Source organism: Phalacrocorax carbo, chromosome 1 (assembly GCF_963921805.1).
Source record: "Phalacrocorax carbo chromosome 1, bPhaCar2.1, whole genome shotgun sequence".
Taxonomy (NCBI): Eukaryota; Metazoa; Chordata; class Aves; order Suliformes; family Phalacrocoracidae; genus Phalacrocorax; species Phalacrocorax carbo.
In genome coordinates, this window is record NC_087513.1 from 102,051,026 (window position 1) to 102,075,612 (window position 24,587).

General features: G+C 46.9%; 1 protein-coding gene and 1 long non-coding RNA gene across 7 annotated transcripts; one reads left to right on the forward strand and one right to left on the reverse strand.

Moving 5' to 3' along the window:
• Positions 1–977: 977 nt before the first annotated feature.
• ACP6 (acid phosphatase 6, lysophosphatidic) lies at positions 978–9,659 on the reverse strand. 6 transcript variants are annotated; one of them, XM_064469384.1, is made up of 11 exons: positions 9,516–9,659; positions 8,555–8,683; positions 8,334–8,464; positions 7,619–7,698; positions 6,724–6,811; positions 4,983–5,115; positions 4,149–4,249; positions 2,698–2,793; positions 2,329–2,494; positions 1,858–1,998; positions 978–1,271 (listed from the first exon to the last, which is right to left on the reverse strand). In XM_064469384.1, exons 1-10 carry the CDS (start codon positions 9,642–9,644, stop codon positions 1,858–1,860), a joined length of 1,194 nt encoding a protein of 397 aa, XP_064325454.1. In that variant the 5' UTR covers positions 9,645–9,659; the 3' UTR covers positions 978–1,271. The 6 variants fall into 6 exon arrangements, with proteins under 6 accessions (XP_064325454.1, XP_064325463.1, XP_064325438.1 ...); XM_064469393.1 differs by having other exon boundaries at positions 2,329–2,399; positions 9,459–9,659; XM_064469368.1 differs by having other exon boundaries at positions 9,459–9,659.
• Positions 9,660–9,833: 174 nt separating this feature from the next.
• On the forward strand, positions 9,834–16,993 carry LOC135316313 (uncharacterized). Its single transcript, XR_010375710.1, has 3 exons — positions 9,834–10,050; positions 10,618–10,752; positions 15,358–16,993. It is a non-coding gene; the product is annotated as an uncharacterized LOC135316313 (long non-coding RNA).
• The last annotated feature ends 7,594 nt before the right edge of the window (positions 16,994–24,587 follow it).

The window sequence follows — 24,587 nt, forward strand, 5'->3', positions numbered from 1 at the left end:
ATGTGAGCAATGCGTGGCCCAACCACTTGCACACCGAGGGGAAGGGTAAGGCTGGAGCAGGGCACAGAGGGCACTGCAGAAACCCTGTAAGAGACAATGATGAAGAAACCTGTTCCTAGCGAAGGCTTCTTCCTAGCCACTGCCAAGAAGCCGGCCTGTTTTTCTGAGGTCTTCTGCTGTCACTGAAATGTATGTTACCCTGCCTAGAGTGGTACTATTATTTTAATGGTGTGAATGCAGCGCCCTTTAACAATGCTGTGTGCACTAGGACAGCTTGCACTGCCAAGTCCTGTGAACCTTGACTGCGTTGCAATTTTTAACCTGGCTGCTGGTCAGTTTCGCTGGGAGATGCTCCTAGCTCTTGTTTAGGACAAGGTATGTGAATTTCTCCTTCCTCTACTGGTATGGGCAAAGCTTCTGATGCTGTCCCCTGACACCCCTTTCCCAATCAGCCCATGCCTCACAAATAACTTGCAGTCGTATGCCTAATGTTTCCATTGCCATTCTGCAAATACTTTACACCGCGCATAAGAGAGCGCTTGATTAGAACAGAACGTGCTGTTCTTAAGCAAGGGTCGGCCGTTGCTTTTTATATAATGACATTATGTTTTTAGGCTGGATAAAAACTTAGTAGAAAATAAGAATGTTTTGTTTGCTTTTTTGACAGCTTCTAATAGCAGTTCAGTGAGACCTCCAGCAATGTATTTAGTATTCAAATTATTCTGTTCACTGTGCGTGGTGTCAACATGTAATTGTGGTGGGGGCAGGCTAATGAAAGAGTAGAGGTAAATCCAGCCCACGCTTCTCAGGGAGAAGGTACCGTAGTGCCTCCAGTCACAGATCTGTCAGTGACTTACACTAACATCACTGCAGTCTGTTTTCACCAAGTGAAAAGGGGTAGAGCAGAACCAAAACTGCAGGGCCATTTTGGTAGTGGTTCCCCTATTTTAGCCTTCACGTGTTGCAAAGAAAGTAGGTCAGGATCCAAGTTTTATTTACTTGATTGAGAAAATGGGGATTTTGGCAACATAGTGATCTGTAGTACTGTCTTACAGGAAGAAGTGTTGTCATCTCAGCTAGAAGTGCTTCTGTTGGCTGTGCGGGTGTATTCCTGTTTCAGCAAGTGCAAAATAGATGCAGTGCTGCCCAGAGCTGAAGTCAATAGCAGCTCCCTGGACTTCCTTGTTTAAAGCACATTAAGCGGAGTTTACCGAGTGTCCGTTCTTGTACTTGGCCCACTGTCGTCGTTTTGCATGTTTGCAGCAGAATTTCTGTAATTACAGGAGTGCAGGGGAAGAGGTTTGGAGGCTTTCTGTCCCTTTGGAGAGGTTCTGTGTGCACAAAAATGCCCTCAAGAAGATGGGGTAGCTAAATGCTACACAGTTTGGGTGGTTCACCTGTCTGCAGAGCAACCCTCCAACATGACAACAGAAAGGGAAAGGCACAGTGGCTTCTGCAGTTCACTATACATAAAAGCAATTATTATGTCAAAGCTCTCAAGTCTGGTAGCACAGAGCAAGCTGGGCTTCATCCCACAGTCCCAACATATGAGGCACAAGTATGTTTTCTCTCGTATTCCTGAAGCAGCAGGGCAATTAAAAAAGGTCTGTTCTTTCCCTCACTGTTTTCAGCCTCTCCACGCTTTTGTGAACGCTCAGAAGTGAACCCAAGCCATTCTGTGACGTGGCTTCTTTCATCGTGCTGCTAACGGTGAAAAGTGACACTGTGCCACCCTGTGTCTGGTAGGAAAAAGTCCCCTCATCTAAAATGTCTTTAGAATAGGGAAGGCTGACAGGAAAATAAAGGAAATAGTCAAAGATTGTGACAATAAACTAATTTTAATTTAAGACAACTTACTCATGAGTCAGTTTGCTGATCTCCCTCCACCTGGGAGCACAGGTTATTGTACTGCTCTGGACTGACTGCGTACTGCGAAAGAACTTCTAGAAATTCTTTGAGTGGGCAGAGACCTGCTCTGCATCCTTTCACCACTTGCTCCTGCAAAGGCAAAGAGACAAAATCATAGATCTTGTGAGCTGCCAAACCCCTTTTTTTCTGATACAGATGCATTTGGTGGCAGGGAAATACACTAGTCAAGGCAAGGACACAGAGAGGCAGAGGTTCAAAGTCTTGGCCTAAACTCACATGAGATCAATAGCCAGCTCAACAGAAAAGATATCTTGGCTACTATGGATGTGCTGTAGGTGTCTTACTCTGTGATCTGCCTTGACGGCATGCTTGGAACAAGTCTTGTTTCACAGCTTTATGTGCATGCATGGCAAGACCAAACCCCAAGATTTGTATGATGGACCCCCCCAGGGATCTTACCTCTCCATGGTAAGATACGCGAACAAACCACTCTTGGGACTGCCTGTGCTGATACAGTTCCAGGGTCACATCTGCAGCATAAGGTGGCCACTTGCGATCAAAGGTGCCCAGTGCCACCAGGAGAGGAATAAGGGTAATGTCATGAGAGGCATAGAGAATGAGCTTTCTGATAAAAAGGGAAGGAAAAAAAACCACAAACCTAAAATGTTAGCTGTGTTCCTCCATGGATAGCCAGTAGCACTCATGCTTTTTCTAGCAGATGAGCACTCATTCTCTTTACCCACATAATCAGCATCTTTCTGAACCAGCTTTTCATGCTGACAGCAAGTCAGAATTTTTAACGATTAGAGGAAGAGATCTGCCCTGTACCTGGCCTTTTCAGCTGGAGATGAGGGATCTACTGCTTCTGCAATGTTCTTCTGTAAGGTATAGAAAAGGAGACCAACACACATCTGAAGAACTTCTCTATAAAAGAAGCAGAAATAAATCTACTAGTTTTTAAACTTTAAAATTATTTGATTTGAAAGGAACACCTGGGAACCTGCTTTTCTCTTACAAATTGATAACATGTATTGAGTGTAGCCAAGAACTATTAAATGCAATTCCTATGGTTACTTTTTCTTTCAGCAGTTGCATAGTCACTGCAGAGATTTAACATGATTGCGGATCGGGAGGGGAGAGCTGTTAACAAGCAGTCTCATGAGGTGTGGCCCACATAAAGGCAAACAGAAACTCCTTGATGTTCTCAATTATATTTTGTTTCTCTAGCTGTGACTTTTGGATGCCTGGATTTCAGCTAGGGAAGATGAATCTAGTTGACTGCAAAACAGAAGCTGAAGTGGTTGGGGTCTTTGGCTGGAAGGGGAGGGGTGGGCTTCAAGAAGGTGGCAGCTTTTATCCCTGTACTGAACAAAGAGGAGATCTTTAGACAACTTCTGGTGTGAAGAAACTCCCTCTACCTAATTAATACATCCGTGGAAATGGAGGATGAGGGTGACTGTGGCTCTCCTGGGTGTGGTGGGAGTGGGGGAAATCAGTCTCTCAGTACTTGATATCTCTAATACAAGTTAAAGAAAAGGCTAAGGGCAACTGCCCTAACAGAAACGGCAGTTGTATACCACCGCCTGAGAAGAGCTGGTGAATATGGCAGCTGTGAATAAATCTGAAAGGACAACAGCTGCTAGGCTAGCAACTCAGCCACCTTTACAAACAACTGTGGAGGAGGTAATTAACTGCATGTAGCAGCAGATTCTTCTGCAAGTAGTTACATGTGTGCAGGGCCTGGTATCACCTTTTCCACTAGCATCAACTCCTCTCAGCCCAGCTGTGCAGGTGCTATCCCGGGGAAAAAACTCCCAGGTTAGAATTCAGATTTTAGCTGTGCATCTGCAAGGGCAGCCTCGCCTGTGCAGCCTCAGTGCTCAGGCTGGAAGCATCTCCTGTTCTCTTCTGCTTTTGCCTTTGTCACAGGTTCACTTCAACAACCACAGCAACTGAGGCATTTGCTGCCTGCCTCAGTGACTTACTACTGTTCCTTGGAGACTACTATCCACAACTGTCAGCAAACAGGGCCTAAGCTCACATCTTGGCCTCCTCCATCTGGAGACCTCTGTCCTAGCTCATGTTCCTGACTCAAGGCACTGGACTTTACACTGAGATGGCTGAGGCACACACCTCATGAGGGGGCAGTAGCCCCTTGTGGGGGAATGCAGCAGGTCAGAAAGGACTTCTTTCTGCCGCAGTAAGCTGGTGTTAGCTCATCCATCCTGAGTAAGTCTAAGACAACGCCTAAGGCTGGAGGCGTGGATATGGGCAATCACCTTGAACCATCTTCCAGAACGAAAAGCAGCGAGTCAACAGATCGACGCTCAACTGTCTGCTGAAAGTTCTTCAGCACAGGGCAGCTTGGCAAATTGTGCACCTGGAAGGAGAAGATGTTGTGTAACAATTGGGTTTGACCCTTTCTGAACCCAGCCTGAAGACGCATGGATGACTGTCCATGGAAAACAGCTGTTCTTGTCACAGCATTTGTACTACAGGATTGTACTCTGCTATTTACTTGAGGAGATCTAGGATGGTTCTAAACAAACAAGACTTGCTCCATGTACCAAAAGGAGGGATGTTTGTTCTTAAGGATGTTTCTGTGTGAAGAGACTGTAACGCTTTGAGCTACTCAACCAACAGCCAGACCAATTACCATTAGCTCCAGCAAAAAAGAGGTACTGAGGGGGGTACAAATATGCCCAGCTCCCTTCCAGTTAGCAGAAGCAATCTGGGTCACAGGTAGTATCGTGGAACCAGGATTAAGGTGACTCTGTTGGGTGCTGGCTGCCAAAAAAGGAAAGCACTTTGTAATGGGGTAAGCAAGGCCCAACTGCTCTCTTAGCTCTACTTCATTACACTTGAAAGAGATACTGGATTTCAACGTAAGAACATAAATACTGGAGTCAAGTCTTACATCCATCCTAGAGCAAGGCTGACTCCACATCTTGCCTTTTAAAAAGGCCATGCTATTTCTGTAAACTTTATGGATTTCTCTGAAAGGTGCTGGAGTACCCACTGGTGTCAGTGGGTGTTGGCACTCTGGCTTCCTCCATATGCGTGGTAAAGGGATGTTTCTTTCTGTGACAGTGCAACAGAACTGCTCAGCTCACCTGTTCAGCAAGAATGTTATCAAGAAGGAGAAGAAAATCCACAGATTTATCATCATCAATACCCATCTTCTCCTTAATTGTTTTCAAGTCATCAGAGATACCTGGCTGCTGCAGAGCGTTCTTCAACTTATACCTGTCGGGGAATTACGAAAACACAAACTTTTCACACATCAGGCTTTTTATCTTTTGGGGGTTTTTTGTGACCCCAGCCCAGTGGAGCTGTCTCACATCAGTGATGGGTAGAAGAGAGGCACCACAGGATCCTGAGGGATTCCTGATGCTGGGAGTCTTAAGTTGCAGAGCAGACAGACACTGTGTCTAGGTGTCAAGGATTGGAGCTGGCTATCTGCTGTCTCAGAGGTGTGGGGGGAAAAAATTAAGATGAGATGTGAACACCTCAGAAGTGGTTCCCATAAGCAAGGGCTGTGTATCAGTTAAGAGATCTGGTCATACTGGAACAGTACAAGTCTGTGTCTTCAGGGAGTAGCCTTTAACTGCCTCATGAAAGAAGAAAGGGCAGAAGCTTTGAACTGATTGCTGTATGCTGTGGGAAAAGGGAAACACCTAGATACTCACTTGTAGCTTAAATTCACCTCTCGTTTTGTTAGAAGCTATTTGCCTCTTCACACTGTTTTAAATTTTATTTTAAAAAGTTTAGTTGAGAATATCCATGTTGGCCATGTACTTCAAGCAAAATACATTGCATAGGTTTTGCTTTCTCTGACCTTGATCTGTTGGGGAGGAGGTGGGAAGTTTTTTAAGTTTGCTTTTAATTTTTTTTTTTTATGAACAGCTTTAGTTTCTGTTTGAAATCAAACGTACTAGAAGTTCTGACATAGGTAGCCTGTAAGCTGAGGCAGTGCTTCTTACTGCAGCTTAAAAAATCCACCTTGATGTGGTCACAAAAACGTGCTCAGTTGGTGGGCTGGGGGGGAGGGAGCACACTAGCTTGCAGTTTACTCCCTTTTCGGACAGTTGGTGTTACCAGAGGAGGCTGAATGTACTGCTTCTATAGGCTGGCACCTCACCACTGTCAAAAACAACCCTTTGCCTGCAAAGTCAAGCTTTATGTAATGAGCTTTTGCAAGGGAATTCTGACAACTCCTGAATTTTGGACCAAAATACGCTCATGTGTAATCCAACCAAACTCTAATGCATTTGCCCCTCTTTTTCTGTTTCTACTCCATGCCCAACCTGGCACAGGCAGTTAGCATACCTGATCCTGCAAACATGAGTGTTCTGTGTAGGATGTTCCTTATTTTACTTCATTAAGCTTTGTTAAATGTGTCAAGGCTGAGTATATTTCAGTTTCTTCACGGTATAAATGCGACGGGAGTGCTGTAATAACCCCCAAACCAGAAGCTGAATATGAAAAGGAGGCCCAATATGTTCACACTTGAAAGGCTTGTTAAGGGATGTAGATGACATTAATTCTGCCCTGCAGCAGTGCAGCAGAATAGCTGTACATTAGCTAGTAATGAGTATTTGCTAGACACAGATGAAATTAAATTGGTCTTTCAAGAAAAAGTCTCTCCTTTCTTATTTTCTTTTTTTCTGGTGCCACTGCTTGGTATATGGCTCTGCTCACCGAGTATTTTATACAACTAGCTAACCATTCCCAAAGAACAGTAAGTGGCAGGGGAAGAAATTGGGAAATGGGAAGAAAATTTGCTGTTTTAAATTACTACTGCTGAAATGAAATGGCAGTGAAGTCATATGGGGAGGTATGGCTGGCAATTACCTGCTCAGGCATTTCAGGCGCTGGCAGTTGTTGTAATTGGGGTAGAGGATTTCAGAGCTTGCTTCATCAGTGACAATGACAACAGATCCTGTGGAAGAAGGAACTTCTGTGATCACTAGTGCATCTGGCTGGCTTTAGACTGCTTTAATCACTCCCACAGCCTTTGTGCTCAAGTCCACTGTTGTCAACTAGCACCTCCCCCCGAGCTATCACCTGCAATTCAAGCCACTGTGCTTGTTTGTCTGCACACAGCATTTAATTCCACAGGGGTGTCTGCTGCGCACCTGGTCAAGCTTTCTAGTTTGTGTTTGTTTTTTCTAGTGTTCGTATGTGACAAAAACTAGTTTCTGTGTCATGAGGCGTAAGGAGCTCTGGCAAGTCACTTCTGCTTTGTGTTCCTGGAACTGAATACAGAGGGAGCAGAGGCGAGATCTTCAAAACCCAGAGCGTATTTCTAGGACATACAAGTAGTTGTCAACTGTAGGATACAGCTGAAAGATACTCCAAATACTGAACTTGTAAAGGATCTTGGTACTCCTGTGGCAGAAATACTTGGGTTTCTCTGAGAAACTTTTTTCAGATGAACATTGGACCTGGAAATTTTGCACTCTTCATTCTGAAGTGGGTTAATGCTAACCTCCTTAGCAGGTCTGAAATTGCAGCATTCATGGCAACAGATCCAAGCTGAGCACCAGCAGAAAGTTACACAAAAAGAGGGAGTAAGTGACAAGCTGATAAAGAATATACAGAACCAGGACAGTGTGGGGAAGAGGGCCAGGCACGAAGAACCGGGTAAGAAGTAATGACCAGGAGCCAGGGAGAGTTGGGATGTACGAGGTGTGTGCATCTAGGGAAGAATAAGAAAGGAAAGGCACTGGTCAGAAGTCTCCCCAACCTTCTTTCTGCTGTTGGTACAGCCCAGCTAGCAGGCACCGTGTGGACTCCAGATTTCGGAAAATATTAGTGGAACGGATGCTGAAAGAGAGAAGGCAGTTAGTGACGTAGCACTCTCTCCTTCACGTGCACAGAGCTGCAGCTGGGGAGGATTTGCTGGATCTAAGGGTAGTGCTTTCACTGTGGCTTTGGCAACCTGTGGTGGGATTCACCTTGCCTTGCTTTAGACACCTATATCTGAACTGCCCTTTAACCTCCCTTCAGAGACAGCAGAGATAACAGATTGGCACTTCTCTGTTGTAATTTTTATCTCATCCTAAACCAGACGCTCCCAGCATTGCTGAAGTGAGTAGTAGGGGTGCACTTCATCTCACTGAACTTTAGCTATTTAATCTGCAGTGAGTTAAACTGTGCTCCAGAAATGCCTGTTTCTTTTCAGGCACCATAAAGGTGCATAATAACACTGTCAATGGCTAAACGTAGGTGAGATGAATCTGTTGCTGGCCTCACCCTCAGGACTGCTGGGGAATTGGATGCACTGTGTGGTGAGCTCTAGTACCGGGCTCTGCAGGCTAGGCAAAGATGAAGGCCCAGGGGCCAGTCAGTCTGCTACAGAGTGGAGAAGGGTATGCTGGTCAGAAAGTTTCCCTAGCACAGGGCTACTTGTTAGGAGGGAGGAAGCAAGGTAAGGTCCAGGAGGGAAGTGAGAGACTCACAAAACCTCAGCAGGCTTAAATGTTGGTGAGAGAAAGTTGGTTTCTTCCACATAGCTTCTCCTCAGCCTTTCCCCCAGGGCAAACATCTGCTGCATCCCTACTGTTGTCAGCTGTCCCGCTATTGCACCACCCTAAGCGCAAAGAAAAGGAAGGGTCTCCAGTAGAATATGGAAATAAAGTCTACAGAGGGAAGATGAAACCACCATGAAAACCAGCCTCACCTTGAATGTGATCTTTTTGTATTGCTCCTCATAGTGCGAGGGAGGTTGGGGTCCTCCATTTAGGTCAGTCACCATGTAGTCAAACTTAGTCTGAGCAGGTACATCTAAAAGAGTGGGATGCCATTCTACCTGTTTCAAAACAAACAGTACTTCAGTGAAAAGCAAGGACTTTCACAAGCATTAAAACCAATGCTGGACTGTTATTCTGTGCTGCCTTGCCAATAACACAGAGTCCAAGAATCATAGAGTAGTTTGGGTTGGAAGGGACCATTAGAGGCCGTCTAGTCCAAGCCCTCTGCAACGAGCAGGGGTGTCTTCAACTAGATCAGGTTGCTCAGAGCCCCATCCAACCTGACCTTGAATGTTTCCAGGAATGGAGCATCGACCACCTTTCTGGGCAACCTGTGCCAGTGTTTCACCACCCTCATTGTAAAACACTTTTGAAGAGAACCGTTCTCTTCGTGCAGCACGTACAGAAATGACAGCAGTGCTGCACCTTGGCCTCGCACGGATGATGTGCAGGAAAGGCCGTGCTTGCTTTCCTCCCCTTACAGGAAAAGGAGCTGTAGGAGATAGTTATTGCTGCTGTTACACGCCGAAAAGCCTCTTTCGCCAGCTCGGGAGGCCGCCTCGCTGGAGGCTGCGGGGAAGGCGGCTCGATGGGATCGCGCCGGGCGTGGAAGCCCGCGCTCGCAGCCGCCGCCGCCGGTGCTCCCCCGCCACCGCCCGCCCCGCCAACAGGCGCTGCCACCGTTACGCTTCCAAATTCCCGCGTTTTGACTAAATTTACTCTCGGTAGTGCCTTGGGAAGGGGAAACCGCACCCATCTGTTTACAGGCTGGTGGAAGCAAGGCAGCAGCTCGGCACCGCGCCCCCCCCCGCCAGCCCCCCGTCCCGCCCTCACCGGCGCTGCCCCCGGGAGGGGCCGCAGCGGGGTGCGCGCCCCGTGCCGGAAGACCACCTGCACCAGCTTCAGCTCCAGGTCCCGCCGCTCCCCGCCGCCGCCGCCATCCTGGCCGCCCGCCGCCCGCCTCCCCCGCGCCCACAGGGCCAGGCCGCCCAGGAGGCCCAGCCGCCTTCCCCAGCCCATGGCGGCGGCGGCGGCGGCGCTGTCACAGCCGCGGCCGCCGGTGCCCGCCGGGAAGCGGAGTCCCCTCCCCGCCTCCCCGTTAGCGGCGGGGCCCGGCGGCGGACTACAGCTCCCGGCGGGAGCCGCGCCGCGGGGCGGGGCGGGGCGGGGCGGAGTTCCGGGGAAGCCGCCGTGCGCAGGCGCGGGGGGCTGGGCGCGGTCCCGCCCCGGGGCGTCGTCACCGCCGCCTCCTCAAGGCGGGCCGCGCGGGTGCCCCGGGGGCAGCCCGTCACCTCCCTTCCCTCCTGCCCTCCCGTGTCTCTTTAGTTTCATCTTCCCCGGGGAAACGGCCAGCCTGCGGGCTAACCCCCTGCGTGCCAGCGTGCGGCTCCCCGGGAGGCAGAGCTCCTTCTGGGCTGGCTTTCTGGTGTTTGTTTGTTTTTGGGGGTTTTTTTTGTGTGTTTTTTTTTTTTTTATTTATTTATTTTGCCCTCCGAAGGCGCGCTTGGCCGCGGGGGTGGTGCGTTGGCGTGGAAGAGCTCACGCTGGTGCTTGCCGGTGCCTTGAATTTAGTCCAGAGTGGAGGGAGAGGGGTCCCCGAGTTCCTCCCCACCTGGCTGCCTCCGCCCTCCTGCCTAGTTAGGAGGTTTTGGGGAGGGGGGGATGTTGCATTTGGCTCAAATATCATATGGGCCAGGCACATGTATATAGCGGTTTGGTCTGTAATTGGCCCGCATGGACATGGCACAAGCAGTAGGAGAAGCTTCGCCCCCTCAATGTGTTGTTCATGGCAGTGCTTTGCCAAGGGAGGGGAATAGCTCGTTGTCCCTGTAGCTTGTTTCTCTCCACACTGCTACTGGGTTGCCCCGTTCACCTCACCAGCAAAGGTTTGCAGTTCATGTTAAATATGGTGATGGCGATTCATTTGTTGCTCTTGTTTAAATAAGGGCTTTTTTCACTGTGAATTTGTTCAACAAGTTCTTTTTCACTTTAGGTGCCCAGGTGCAGACACCCTGGGTGGGGAGCAGTGGGCCTTGACCTAGTCTCATCCCCTCCATGGCTTTGGGAGCCAAGACAGGGCTGGAGATGAGCTGCAGCAGTGAGGCGGGTGAAGGCACGGCCCCACCCTGTGGGTAACCTGATGTTAGCTGGAGGGGTTCAGGGTTATTTGCAACATTGGAGCTGCTTCTTGGCATCTCCCGGCAGCACTCGGCGAAGCTGTCCCAGGGTGAATGTGAACCGGGTGTCTGGAGGTGCATGTTCCACTCCTCGCTTCTTCAGACTGTTGCTTTTCCTTTCCTGGCAGATGTGCAGGACCAGTGAGTCTGCACAAATTAACTCTTCGATGCTATTTAGCGTCTTTTTAGCATAGTAGCTAATAACGTTGATATATGTGAAAACTGGAGAGCTGTGCATTAATAAAGCCTTTCTTGGGCATGATAAAGCAATCAACAGGTTCCTGTCTCCGTGGCTCCCATGAACCTTCTGGTTCAAGACTTGGTGGTGATTTCAGTTTTGCATAAGTAGTATTTTTATCAGGGAATAAGCAGTTTGCTTGTTCCGTGGACCACATCCGCTTGACTTAGATTTATTAGGGATTCCTGCGTTTCCCCTTTGTCTGCCATCCTGCCTCCTTACGCACGTTATAGGCTCTAGTACTCCTCCTGTAGGTTTGGATCTCTGCTTTACCCAGGACTTCTTTTATCCTTCCCTTTTCTTCCTACTTGTGCTGATAGTTCTTGGTGCCCTCCTTTTCCTTGTTTACCCTTGTCGTCTGTCTCATGTCCCTGTTTCTCTTCCTTCTTTCACGGTGCCAACATCTTAAAAATCTACAAGGAGATGAGGGGAAGTTCTACAGAAACCAGGATGTTGGTGGAAGCTATCGAACAGTTATTTTACTGTCTGTAAAGATCAGCTCTCCAACTTGCCCATAGACAACTGCAGACCTGACTACATTGCACTCACTGTGTCCCTCTCTCTGGTTTTCCCATTTGGAAGTGGGTGTTGTCTTTTGGGAGCTGGAGCACTCCCTGAAACACTGGAACTGGTGGAAAGTGGTCTTTGAAAGGTAGCCTGCCAGGAAAATGCCATGGAGACAGGCCAAAGAGGGTGCCTACAGTAAACGGGGTCTTCAGGAAAGCTACTGAGTGGAGATTGCTACAGTGAGGTGTCGGTGTCTCTGGAGCCTCATAAAGTGCCTACGGTTTGCTACAAGGGTAAAGGAGTCCCTTCTGTGCTTCATTGCTGCCCTAGTCTGGAGCACCCCTTCCTCTGGGGAGGATCTTGCCTCTGTTTCTATGATTTTGATTTTCTGCTTTGTCTGAAACGTGCAGGTCTGTTGCCTGCCTAGACTCTGAGCTTTCTGGTACCTGTATGCTTCCTGATACCTTTCCTCTGGTCTGTTGCCAGTGGTACGCCCTGCGTGACAGGGAGGGTGAATGTCAGAAAGCCGTACCTGACACTTAACACTAGGGCTGGCATCACGGTTGCTGGTCTGGTATCAGCAGCCCTGTACACCAACAGAGACCCTTTGCTTGACTCCATTGCATTCAAAAGCTCAGCACCTACAGCGAGTGCTGGCAGCCTGGAGGCTGCCTGAGCTGTCTGGGGCCAGCTGGGGCGGTGAGGATGAGAGGACACAGTGTCTTCATCCCCAGCATACCCTCCTACCCCACCTACCTCTCCCTGGTTCCTAGCTGTCCCACTTTCCATTTGTCCCGCTGCAGGCAATTAAAGAAATCCTGGAAAGAGAGACAAGATTGTTTCCCATGAGGTCACCCCTGAAAGAAAGAGGAGCACCATGTGGATACACGTGGCATGGGTGCCAAGCTGATATGAGGCTGGGAAAGAAGCTCAGTGCAGGCTGAATGCATGTGCCTGTAAATGTCCACTTGGCAGACCTGGGATCTCCTGCTCCCCGGGGGGCCTGCTGGAAACTCATCTGTGACCCCTGTCACCAGAGCAGCTCAGTGCTTGCCAGACTTTAAAAGCAAGTATCCTCAAACTATTCTGGAGCACAAATACTATGTTACAGATAGAAATCTGTGGCAAAGACAATTGAATAATTTGCCTTGTTGTTGGAAGATCTGGGTGTAGAAACCAAGTCCCTTGAGTGTCAATTCTGAGGATGCCTTTATCTGCCTCTTAGGAGCAGTACCCAGCACTGATTCAAGCAGAGCTCACAGGACCTTTGGTTGGAGCAGTGGTGGCAGGAGGCACCAGAAGAGTCACAGTCAGCTGGTGTGTGCAGGGATCAGGAGAAGGATGAAGGAGCAATAGGAGGCAGAGGATGGTGACCTGCACAAAGGCCAGAGGGACGAGCTTCTGCAGGTGGTGAGAGGTTGGCACAGCCACCAGGACGTGCAGATGGGGGGGAATCTGGTGATCTTCTCAAAGCAGTGATGTTCTGAAAGGGTTACCTCAGTTTTCTAAGCTTAGAGCATGTGAAACACAGAGGCAGAAGCAGAGCAGAGAGAGAAGGAAAAAATATATTGGAAGTCAAGAAAATAATAAATGGAGGAATCAAGCCTAAGTCTTTTGTTGGGGGGGGGGAGGGTGAGGGCAGCAAGGATGCTGGGGAGAGGGAATAGGAAAATGTAGTTATGGGGAGCGAGGGTGGGAAGGAGGGAGAGAGCAAGAGGTGATGTAGAAATGAGCAGAGGCGGAACAAGGAAAGCAACTCTCAGTGATTTTATTGAATTTCCATTCAAATGTTACCTGGGAAGAAAACTCCAGTTCCTGTGAAGTTGTGAAGACTGGGACTGCAGGGTCCCTCCGGGGTGGGGCTTGGCTGCCGCCAAGCAACATTACTGTTAAGATATATTTTAGAATATACCATGCCACAGCAGGTGCATGCAATTAGAGGAGAGCTCTCCAAAATAGCAGGCGGCTGTCAATTTTTTAGCAAATGGTGTTGCCCTTTTTTTTCATTGTCCAACTGTGTAGAAATTTATTCTAAGATGCATCGTCTTTGCAGAAACATTTTCAAAGGACCTGTTATTTTTACCCTTCTGTTGCTTTTTGTGACCAGACGAGGAGCAGAAGGCTATTGCAATGGCCGCTGTGGGTGAGCTTTGTTTCACTGGGGGAAGTTAATGAACTATAACGAACAAGCAAGTTTCAGGAAACCTTTCTCTCTGAAAGCAGAGTCCAGATTTCCTCCTGGCTGGAATTTAACCAAATTACAATGATTGCTACCTGTGCAAAGTATTACCGTTGCTATCATTTACCTTTTTATACTGTTTCACAAATGTATCATACCTCAGAATGCTCCTATATGATAAGTTTACATTTACATCCTCGCTTTCCTGAAGAGGAAACTGAGTCATAGTGTGTTTCATAATTCAACCAAACCACCCAGCTGTGTGGCTGATACATTGATAAGGTATGTGACCAAATATCACGATTAGATTATTTTTTCCCCCCCACAACATGGATTGAAATTTAATAGCGTTTAAAAAATGCCCACCAAAGAAACAATTTAGTCTGCTGAGTTTCAGTGTTTTATTGTTTCTTGGATTAGGCAAATGCCTTCTCCCTGAACAAATGGCTATAGCTGTTGTGGTGAAAATCAGAGATTTACAGCGAAATGACTGCGTGGTAGAGACACAAATAGAATTTAGGCACCCCTTAGGCAGGTGAGGTTTTTTTCCCCCTGAATGGTAGGGGTCAGAAAATAGTCTTGTATTCCCTTGGCTTCTTTGGTTCCTTCCCACGTGCTTTTTGCTGAGCAAGGGGAGCAGGCTGGAAACATTCACCCGCAGCTCTATGCAACACAGGCTGCAGCTGCGCTGGGAACCTGGTAGTGATGCTGGCCGCTGGAGGAGGGTGGCACAACCAGGCTGATGTGAGTGCCCCAAGTGAGCCACGAGCACCTCATGCCAAGCGTGATGTCTCCCTGTCCCACTCTTGTGGGGCATGTGCCTGTTTTGGGGCAGCTCCATGAACTGCATTGAGTGCATGGAATATGTCCGCTTCTGGATGGAGTGTCTGCTGCTCTGCTGTAGCACGAGGTGTTCTCCTACCCTTCCAAGTACTGCTTCCACCACAAAACATTCCCATGACTGGCTCTCTCAATACAGTTAAGGTGCTTTCAGTCTGGTCCCTTGAAGTGACTACAGCAACTGAAATCTCAGGTGTTCTAACAGGCAGGTCTCCACTCTTGCAACATGGGAAAGAATACGTGCAGTTTTCATGTTCAGAATCACAGACCGCTTTACCCTGCGGCTGAAAGAGCTTTCACCATTCCCAGCTGTAGAGCAAATCGTGATGTCTTTGTGTCCTGTCAGGGTTGGTGACCACCGCGGCTATTATAAACTAGTCAGTCTGGGCACGTAAGCTGTATTGCATTCACAAAGAGCAGAAATTTATTTATAAATTGTTCAAATGTGCCCTACTGCTTCCTATGGAGCTGTATCATTCTTGTCTACTCCAGTCTGTCTGTGGTTGTGAACCTTGTAGCCAGCTGCTTTGTGAGCAAGGCGCCTGGGGAAATGGAAGGAATGCTTCCACTCCTAATTTCTGTGATCCTTTGGGGTGGAATCAGCAAAAATAAACTCCTGAATGCCACTGCAGACGAAGCCCTCCCTGCAAGACACCGTTCATGGTACCGTGTGCAGATCTATGCATCTCATCTCCTTTTCTGCGTGCTTTCACAACAGTGCTTTACCTTTCAGCAGTGAAGTGGTGTGTGTCGATACGTGCAGGTCATAATTTTATTTCTGAATTCCTGCAGGTTATGTGGGACAGTCCTGTAAGTCAGAGTTGTGGCATTTAGGGTTGGTATCGTGAGGACACTTTTGGAGATTTTCTTCTGTGGATTTTAGAAACAGGGTATCAGACAATCAGTTGTTTTGTGTCCCTTTTGCCGGGGACCACATGATTTTCACTCTCTTTTCCTTTTAAATTACAGGCTTGGGCATTTGGTCATTGTCAGTATGGCAGTGGGAGAGCTGGAAGCCAGCTGTGTGCTGGGCCAGTTGTGTGAAGGTCCATCCCCTGCCCTGTAACCTAGCACAGAAGATGCACTCCCTGCCTTCTGTTTTTCTTTTGTTCAAACTTTGTCATCCTAAACTGGATGATGCCTACAGCCATCTGCTGTGTTTGGTAGTCTGCGGCATCATGCCGACTCAATTATGCGCCTGTTTGGGATAACAGCAGGCCAGTTTTCTCTTCAACTTTGAAAGAGTGTTTTTCCTGTGCAAATGAAGGCTGAGATAAGTAGGAGCCTCCAGAAGCAAGCTGGATAAGCTGTTCGCAGCCACATCAGGTGGACTCTTCATGTCTGCGTGGTGGAGCTGTCTGGGTGAGGTGGGAGAGCTGCCAGTCTTTCGCTGCAGCTGAGATGCTGCGTCCTGGGGCTGGGTGCTCTGAGGTGCTGGCAGATGTGCTCCCCTGTGGCAGCATTTAACCGTTTGGCACTTTTAATCTTTACCACCTCCTTTGCTTCATGTGAATATATATTACATCAAGTGGTTTGGGATGATATGAAATTAAAAGGAGATGGCGCAAGTATAAATGATTATAGTTGTCTTTTTTCTAAGCACCCAGGGGAGAAGAGCTACAAAGAGATCATTGTGAGCCGTACAGTGGGTTCCTAGCAAAGTGAGTTGTTTCATTATACTTTCGTACTCACACAGAAGTGACCAAACAAGAGGATTTGTGTGTGTGTGTGATACAACCCGTGGCCTCTGTCTTCTTCCTGTCGTGGGCTGGGGGAGACATAACCAGAACCTGGGGTAAAATGTTATCCTTTTATTTTGCTGCAGGCTTAGGTTATGTTTTGAGACTCCAAGGCTGCTCCCCATTTTCTTCTTTGCCTTCGCTGCAGGTGGTGGACCTGATGGCTTTCAACATGCAGTCGTCGAGACTGACTGAGTTTCTGTGGGCTGTCTATAGCACCCTAATCCTTTTTCCCCTTCAGTATATACTCTTCTCTGTTATATGAGGATGGGGGTCAGATCAAGTGGTGTGGAGCTAGAAGAGGGGACATAAACCTCATCGCAGGGACCCATGCTATTTACATTCAAGACATTTCTGGACCCACCAGCTGTTCCATGTGTGTTATTTTCAGAAGGGCAATAATCCACAGGAGGCCAGGAGGGTGGAATTGTGTGAATACGCTGGGTGAAGGAGATCAAGACGCCTGGAAGTCCTCAGGCCTTGTCATGACAGAGAGTCAGGATCCCAGATGATCGTGGCTTGCGGACTGGGAGAACTCAAGGAGAGCTCTGAATGTGCTGCTTCTATGCCTAGGAAACGCTGCTTGGCTGGGCATTTGTTAGCTGCTTTCAGGAGTCATCTGTGTTTACAATGCTGGCAGGACCACCTGTTCTTTTTTGAACAATAATATATATATGTGTGTGTGTATATCGCTGCGTTTCTGCATTTATTTTTAGCCCTTTCTAAAAACCCCCGACAGGTTTGAAAGATGCTGTGGATTGTGAGTGGTGCCTGGCGGCATTGCTCACATTGACGGTTGTCAGAATTTCCGTGATATATCTCTGCTGTGAAAGGCTTATAACTCATCCTTCTATTCTTGGTCCTGCAGCTCTCATATCCTGGGAAAAAGCCCCATTTTTTAAAAACTGCATGTTCCCCACAGGTTTGTGAAAATCAGATTTGTTGGCCTAAACCAGAGCTTTTTCAAAGCAGATGTTGAGTCTTGCCACTTCATTTTTCAGTGCCTAATTGCAAATGTATGGCAGGTCTCTTTAATATGGTTTGCATGGTCAAATGAACTATTTTGCATATTGGACTGACACAGACGCTGGACGGTGTAAATCAGTAGGGACCCAACAGCAGTAGCTCTGTAACACCAGCTCTAAGGCAGCAGAAAACTGGCTGAATTATTATGGCAGAGGCTGGGAAGTCTCCAGATCTGGTGTGATACCAGTTGCAGAATTATAGGGTGAATGCTCCTCGTATTAAGAACTAGCAGAGAGATGAGGCATACTATGGGGCTTTTGCATTCATAAACAAAGTACATGTGTATAGCTTGCTATGTGCAGTCAGCAAGAGAAATCCAGTACAAATCACGAGCTGATGATTTTAATGAAGAAATTCATAGTTATCGCTTTTTAACTTTATGGTTCACATGTCCGTAGCGTCTTCCATCCATGCAGTGCAGAGCAGCTCACAGTCGTTAATCTGAACCATTCCCCAGTGAAGTCGTGCACACATCGTTGTAATTTCCAGCGTGCACCCAGGAGAGACGGTGTTGTGAGGAGATTTAATGATGTGCCCTGGTGATCCTGTGAATCCGTGGCAGAACACAGAACAGCACACAGGAACCCAAGCCGTGCAACAGCGCTGGAAGGAACGAGCTGCATCTCTTCTGAGAGTTTTCACAGTTTTTGCAAGCTGTTGAAATGTTAGCTGCAAATAGTACATTTGCATGCAGATGGTAGCTGCTAATTCAAAACATGAAGGTAATGAACTTGAAAGTGGGTCTTGACACACAATGAGAATTGTGGAGGGAGCACTGGGAACTTGAGCTGAATCAAACTCAGTGTAATTTCACATGCAGCCTTCAGTAGGCCATTCAAACTCAGATTATCTTTTGGCAGATGGGAATAACACTTATTCCCTGCCTTACCAGGAAGCCTGTGAGGTAGCAAAGTACATGCAGAAGGCTTTGTATACAAGAGCTCAGCTGTTTTTCAAACTATATTAGTAGCTGCTTGAATGAGGGATATGACCTTTCCTTCAGGTCTTGCCTGACAGCCCTGGACCCTCGTGGTTACAAAAAACCTGCTATTACAAAATGGAAATAGTCCTCTGTTGCTTTTGTGCATGTTGCAGGGGTACACACAGAGTGCCCTATCTGTGTTTCACTGTAGCTCTACAGACACAGAGCTTAAACTCTTTTATCCTGCTTTTTCTTCCTCTGCAACTGCTTTTCCTTCAAACATAAAGCTTTTTTTTTTTTTTTTTTTTCCCTGGCTCCCCTGTCCATCTATTTTCTATCTCAGAAGATTGAACTCCTGTAGGATCTCAGCACTTCCTTAGCTGTAGGTGAGGGCCACTATATTCATTTTTCAGACAGGGATTTCAGGCAAAGAAAGGCTCAGGTGACTTGCCTGTTGTCAGACACAAAACTTGCTGGAGTAGGAACCTGAGGGCACTCTCCAAAGTTTCAGGCTGGTGTCTGAGCTGCTTGTCCAGACTCAGTGCTATCTTTCTGTTGCCGTTGTGATCCCATCTGGCTGTCAGCTGCACCAGCCAGTGCTCTGTGGGTATTTACGCTGCTGCCAGTTCTCATGTCTCAATTGGGAGTCATTTAATGCGAGTGACTGAGATTCCTCGAGAGGAAGAATTTGAAGTATCCCAGACAATGGTATGGTTAACATCAGTTTTCTCGTAAGACTGTTAGTATTTATTTTAAGGATTGTTGACACACATGAGTTTTGCTAGGGTTCTGGTATCCGTGGTTGCAGCCATGAAAAAGGGTCAGAGGCAAAACTGTCTTGACATTGGAGTTTAATATCCTTCCCTTGTAAGATAATAAAATACAAGGAAAGAGAAATGTATGATTTAAAATCTTCAGTGATTGTGAGACTGTAAGAAAGGGACAGCACAACGTTTTTCATGATGCATTTGGCATTTCTGAAGAAAGAGTCCTGGTAAAACATGACAGCAAATCAACAGAGGCAACAAATGAATCAGAGAAGGGAATGGGGCACGTCTCCCTTGGTAAAAAACTTTATTACATGTTCTCTTACTCTCAATTACCCTAATTTGAAGTGGGGAGCTAATGAATATTGCTAAATGGATTGAAACAAACAGCAGCACTGTGGACAAAAAATAATCATTATGAACTGCAGCGAATTTTTCACATATTTGTAGGTTTTAATGCTGGGGTGACTGGTCTGACTGTCTGCTTAGTGTCGGGGAGAGGACCTTAACCAGTAATTTCCAGTGGGGTCAGTAACTTCTATTACTGCCAGTGCATAACTTTGTAAACCCCATTGCAGTAATTAGAAATTACGTAGTCCCTAGATTGTGCTTTCCAACTGTTAATTAAAATAATAGTTCTCATTATAAGAGTGCTTCTGTTAGGAGAGCAATCGGTTGTCAGAAATGTCCCCATTGTAAGTACTTGCGTATCAGGATTAAAACGCCTCTTAGCTTTGTCTCGGTAAGTGAAACAGAGCAAGTTGTGGACTCCCATTGCAGGCCAGTCTGTGGTGCAGGGATGCTGGGGGTAATGCTGGAGCTGGCATCGTATGCAAGTGCGGTGCAGCCAGGCCCGGCTGTATTTGTGTTTCTCGGTCTGAGGCGGTATGGATGCGTGATGCTGTGCTGTGATGCGTGTGTGTGAGCACACTGCACCCTTGCTGCTTGCCTAGAAATACACAAAGCAGTAGCAGCCTTGATTTGAGTTGTGGGGAGGAGAGCTTTGGAAAGCTATAGCCTATTTGCACCATAGGAAGCTGGCTGTTTGCCGTACCCCCAGGTGTGCAACTGGGAGAGGAAAAACTAAGGTATCTCAGCCCGTGTGCTTCTGAGGATCTCCTCAAGCTCTCGGGTACCTCGCTGTGCTGGGAGCTGTGGTGTGCTTGTGTGGTCAGAGATATCCGTCAGGCATCAGTGAGGATTATTGAGTCCTTTTTCATTTTATGAATGTCTTTATTGTTGATTTAGGACTGGGTACTTTAATGAACTTTTCAGAAAGTCCTCAAATTTGGCATTTCTCTGGAAATGCCAGAGTTGAACAGAATCTGGAGAAACTAGAAATACAGCGAGGAAAATGTGACTCTAGCCTAAGAAAACACCAGACCACAGGGAAAAATAATCCAACGCCTAATTTCAGAGGAAAAAAAGGTGAGAAGATAGTTCTCATGATCTGTAAAGGGAAAATGAATTGGAAAAAAGTCCATTTTTTCAGTGAAATACCAGCTACCACTCACAATTTTGGGTTAAAAGTTCATGTTATGAAGCAAAGGTGATGGTAATTTCTGCTATACATGTGTACCTAAGTGCTGTCTTGAAGCTTGGCTGAAGTGGAAGAAAAGCAAGGTGGGAACCGAACATGGCTGCATTGGACTACGTGGTTTAGCAATGGCTAATTTTAGACACTTGTTTCTGAAACATCTTGCCCGTAGCCTGGCACCCATCAAACTGGTTCTGTTAGGAGCACTTTTCAACCTCAAACTTTGTTCCCAGGCTGAAAAGCTGGCACGGCATTTACTTAAAAAATAAACCCAAACAAACAGCAGCAAGTTTCTGACCTCAGGCTTGCCTCTCCCTGCTAATCTGATTCCTTTTAAGGGTAGGAGCTGGTGGCTAACATGATTTCTAGTGAAACCCTCTGTGTAGCTGAATATGAGTTTGTTGGGTTTTGCTGGGGCTGCTGTTAAAAATGTCACGTCCTAGCAGCCCATATCCAGGTTCTAGAAAAATCACTTGATGTGTCTTAAGCTTTCTTTATATTGTCATACAGCTGACCGTGGCCGACATGCCTTTTTAAGGTTAGGTTCATGTCCAACATGAACAAGGAATTTTAACTCTCTCATGAGTCCCTAATGGTTCATTTTGATCTCTAGCTTGGCCCCATCTGTCCTGACCCTTCCCACCTAAATTAACATTACGATAAAAAGGAGCTCCTGCATATGAATAGTGAGTCACAAGACCCAGCTTGAAGTAATCCCTGAACACCTTCCCGCTGTGGTCCAGCCCCGAGAGATGGACATGTCCTCTCAAAAAGTAACAGTGGTCTGCAGGGGGCTTGGCTCTGCTCCTGCAAATGCTGCAGTGGGGCTGCTGCCTCCCAGCAGCTTGTCACAGGCCAGATGAACGGAGTCTGTAATGCAGAAGTGAAAAAAGGAAAAAAATGCCTAATCTGCTGATGAGATGTAGCCACCTCGGGGGAGGAAAGTGGACTAATGTAGCAGTCCTACAGGCCTCGGTCCAGAAATAATTTTAAAGGAATACATAAATTTTGCAGCTTTTCTGAGTTTTGCTTCCTGGCCTGCTCTGGGGGGGAATATATTTTTAGCTCGAAAATACGGTATGATTGCTTTTAGTCATCCAGAGACCGGTGTTTTTGTGTTAGTAGGTAGGATACGAAGCTCTGCGTGGTAAACTGCTTTAGAGGACAGGGGAACATGTTTTATGCCGACACCGTAGTGCTTTTGCTGCTCTTGTGCTTGGGAGGTACAGGGGCTTGCGAGGGGGTGGCAAAACCCTCTGTGTGGAGCACAACATGGTGAAAAGCATCCACGTGGAGAAGCTGCTGAAGGGCTTGAACCTTCCCACGGGAGCTTCGTGAGCAGCCAGGAAAGCAGGGTCTTCTGAGAGCCTTGTACACATATGTCCTGCTGTGGGGTTCCTGCATAGGTGTCGAGGATTCCCAGCCATGTCTCAGGCGATGCCTAAGGGCTAGTGGAAGGGAGCTAAATATGTGTTTGAAGCAACACCATTTCCACCAGCAGAATGCCAGTACTTCACAGTTCCCTCAGATGTTTTATATTACTGATCTAATGCATAACTGTCTTTAAAACATATTTTGGTGTGTATTTATTGCACATACTCTCTGGTGGAGGTGTGTTGTTTGGTTTGTGATTGGCAGGACTGGTTATGCAATATTGTTTGTGCTTCCCGATGCCTGGAAGAACACACAGCTGCCTCTGGGGTGGATATTGGCCCACATGAATTTAAAATTTAGTTTCCGTGACTGACATTTGCTTTCTGAGAACTCTGTTGCCCGTCAAACTCAATTGCTCAAATGTCTGTGGGAAACCAGTGGTGGTATGTGAATGTGGTCTCAGTAAATTCATTTTAAAAAATAAACCAAGGTTCATTGGAGGAAAAATAAAGCATTTCTGCATTATTTGTCTAGAATTGAGTGTTATAAGCTCATTTGATCCTCTTTCTGTCATCAAATTTTCATGACAGTGTTTTTATATATATGTGTGTGTGCACGTATCTCTCTATATATGGTATTACAATTCCTGTGGTCCCCGGAAAGATCTTTACTCATCTAGACTATGTAAGCACTTCAGTCACAGTTTTTACCCCCAAAAAAGTGTATCTTAAGAAGCTGCCACTTTCCATCCTCATTCTTAGTCCATCTGCACTGCTGCTGCTGCTGGTAACCTAATCACCAAAATGTTGCACTTTATTCACAAATGGGTGCAAAAACTGGCATCAGCCCTTTACAGGATCGTTCCTGTAATCCCTGCTGGGGGGAGGTGCCAAAATTCCTTGGGGCAGTTAGAGGTCTTGCTGGGGAAAGAGGGAAGAGGCTGAGTTCTCACCTGACTGCTAAAGGTAAAAGCTGACCGGTCCTATCCTGGTGTTTCTTAACGCAAATCGGTCTTAATCACAGCTGGAAGCTCCTCATAGCCCAGCCAGGTCTTTCAGCTCTGAGAGCTGGGAGAGATGGATGTGATGTGAACTCAGTACGGAGGTCCCCATCCTGTGTCACTGAGGTGTTGGTTCCCCTCCTCTTTTTTTTTTTTTTTTTTTTTTTTTAAAAATCTCTTTAACAAGTTCCCGGTTGATATTATAGCCCTGAACAGGACTGCCTGATTTTGTTATTTTATTTATTTATTTATTTAAATGCCATTTGTAAAGACACTGGTGCCCTTTTCTGTCATCTTTTTTGCCACTGGGAAAATTTCTGATTTTTGTGGGCCTGATGATAGTTCACCAGGTCAGAAGAAAAGCATCAGACTACCCTGGGAGCTTTACTGAGCAGAGAAAACCAGTAGTGGGGTATGATTGAAACAGTGACACTATATTCCTTCAGCTGCCTCTCAGCTTCATGCCTATTCTTAAAGTAATTTTCCATGCTTGGGTGAGTAGAAAATTGGGTGCCAGCTACTCCTGGGTCCGGAATGAGAGAGATCATGTGTTGTCTGTACCTTGATTCTGCTGCTGAGCTCAGGCTTATAAAGACCCTGGGCATCCTTTTGGCCAGACTGCACTGTTGCTGAGAGGATCCCAAGGGAGCAGCAGTGGCACAGGAGACTCCCCCGGGGACAGCAGTTCCCCTTGTGCCTGCCTTCGGCTTCCTGGGACACAGCAGCAGCACTGGCAGGAGAGATGATGCTCCGTGGCTCCTGCTGATGCTGGTGGTCCAGAATGCTTGCCGTTGCTGTGAGTTGGGCTCCCTGCTATGCTAGGCTGGCTTTCCAAATTGTGAAAATCTGCATTCTTCATACTTTGGCCATTTGCAGTCCAGTCAAGCACGTACTCATTCCTATGAACACACAGTGCTTTTATTCCTTGGGTTTTGGATCTTCCTAATTCCTTGCCCTCAGCGATATTTTGTGGAAAAACGTCTGAGGGGAGATTGTGTAGTCTGGCATCTTTTTACCCGTTTCCTTTCAAGTCTTAAATGTTATCAGCTTTGACTTTGCTTAAGTATTGCCTTTCTGGCATGTTCTGAAAGAGGAACCAGCTTGCTCCACCTATGTGCTCTAGATCAGCTATTACTTTTAAATATTTCTCTCCAGTTCTTCCTCATATGTCTCTCAGCCCGCTCAACTGTCCCACTGTGCTGTTTGGAGAGAGGAGAGAGACCACAGGCATGACCTTGTCTCTACATTACTTTGTTAGTTTTGGCATTCTATGTATTTTTAGATATAACTTTTCCTTCTATAGAATGAAGTATTTCTGTTTTAAGAGCTTGGTGAAACACAAGTTTCCCTGTTCTATCTTAGGGTCGGCAGCTGATCAGCGCAAGGCTGTAGATCAGACCTGGCTTCTGGCTCCTTCAGACACCAGTTCAACGAGACGATGCTGAAATGGTTTGAGGTGTGCTGATCAAGGAGGTGACTGGGGATGGTATTTCTGTTAATGGTCAGTTCCAGCTCTCACTGGAGAATTCACAGTTTTGAAAGGCTGAGCAGGTAAGGCTCTGCAGAAAAGAGGGATAAGTGCAGAATGAAAAGCTCTCACATTTTCATTTTCCTCCCTCGGAGGAAATGCTGCCGTTTAAAGATTGACCGCTTATGT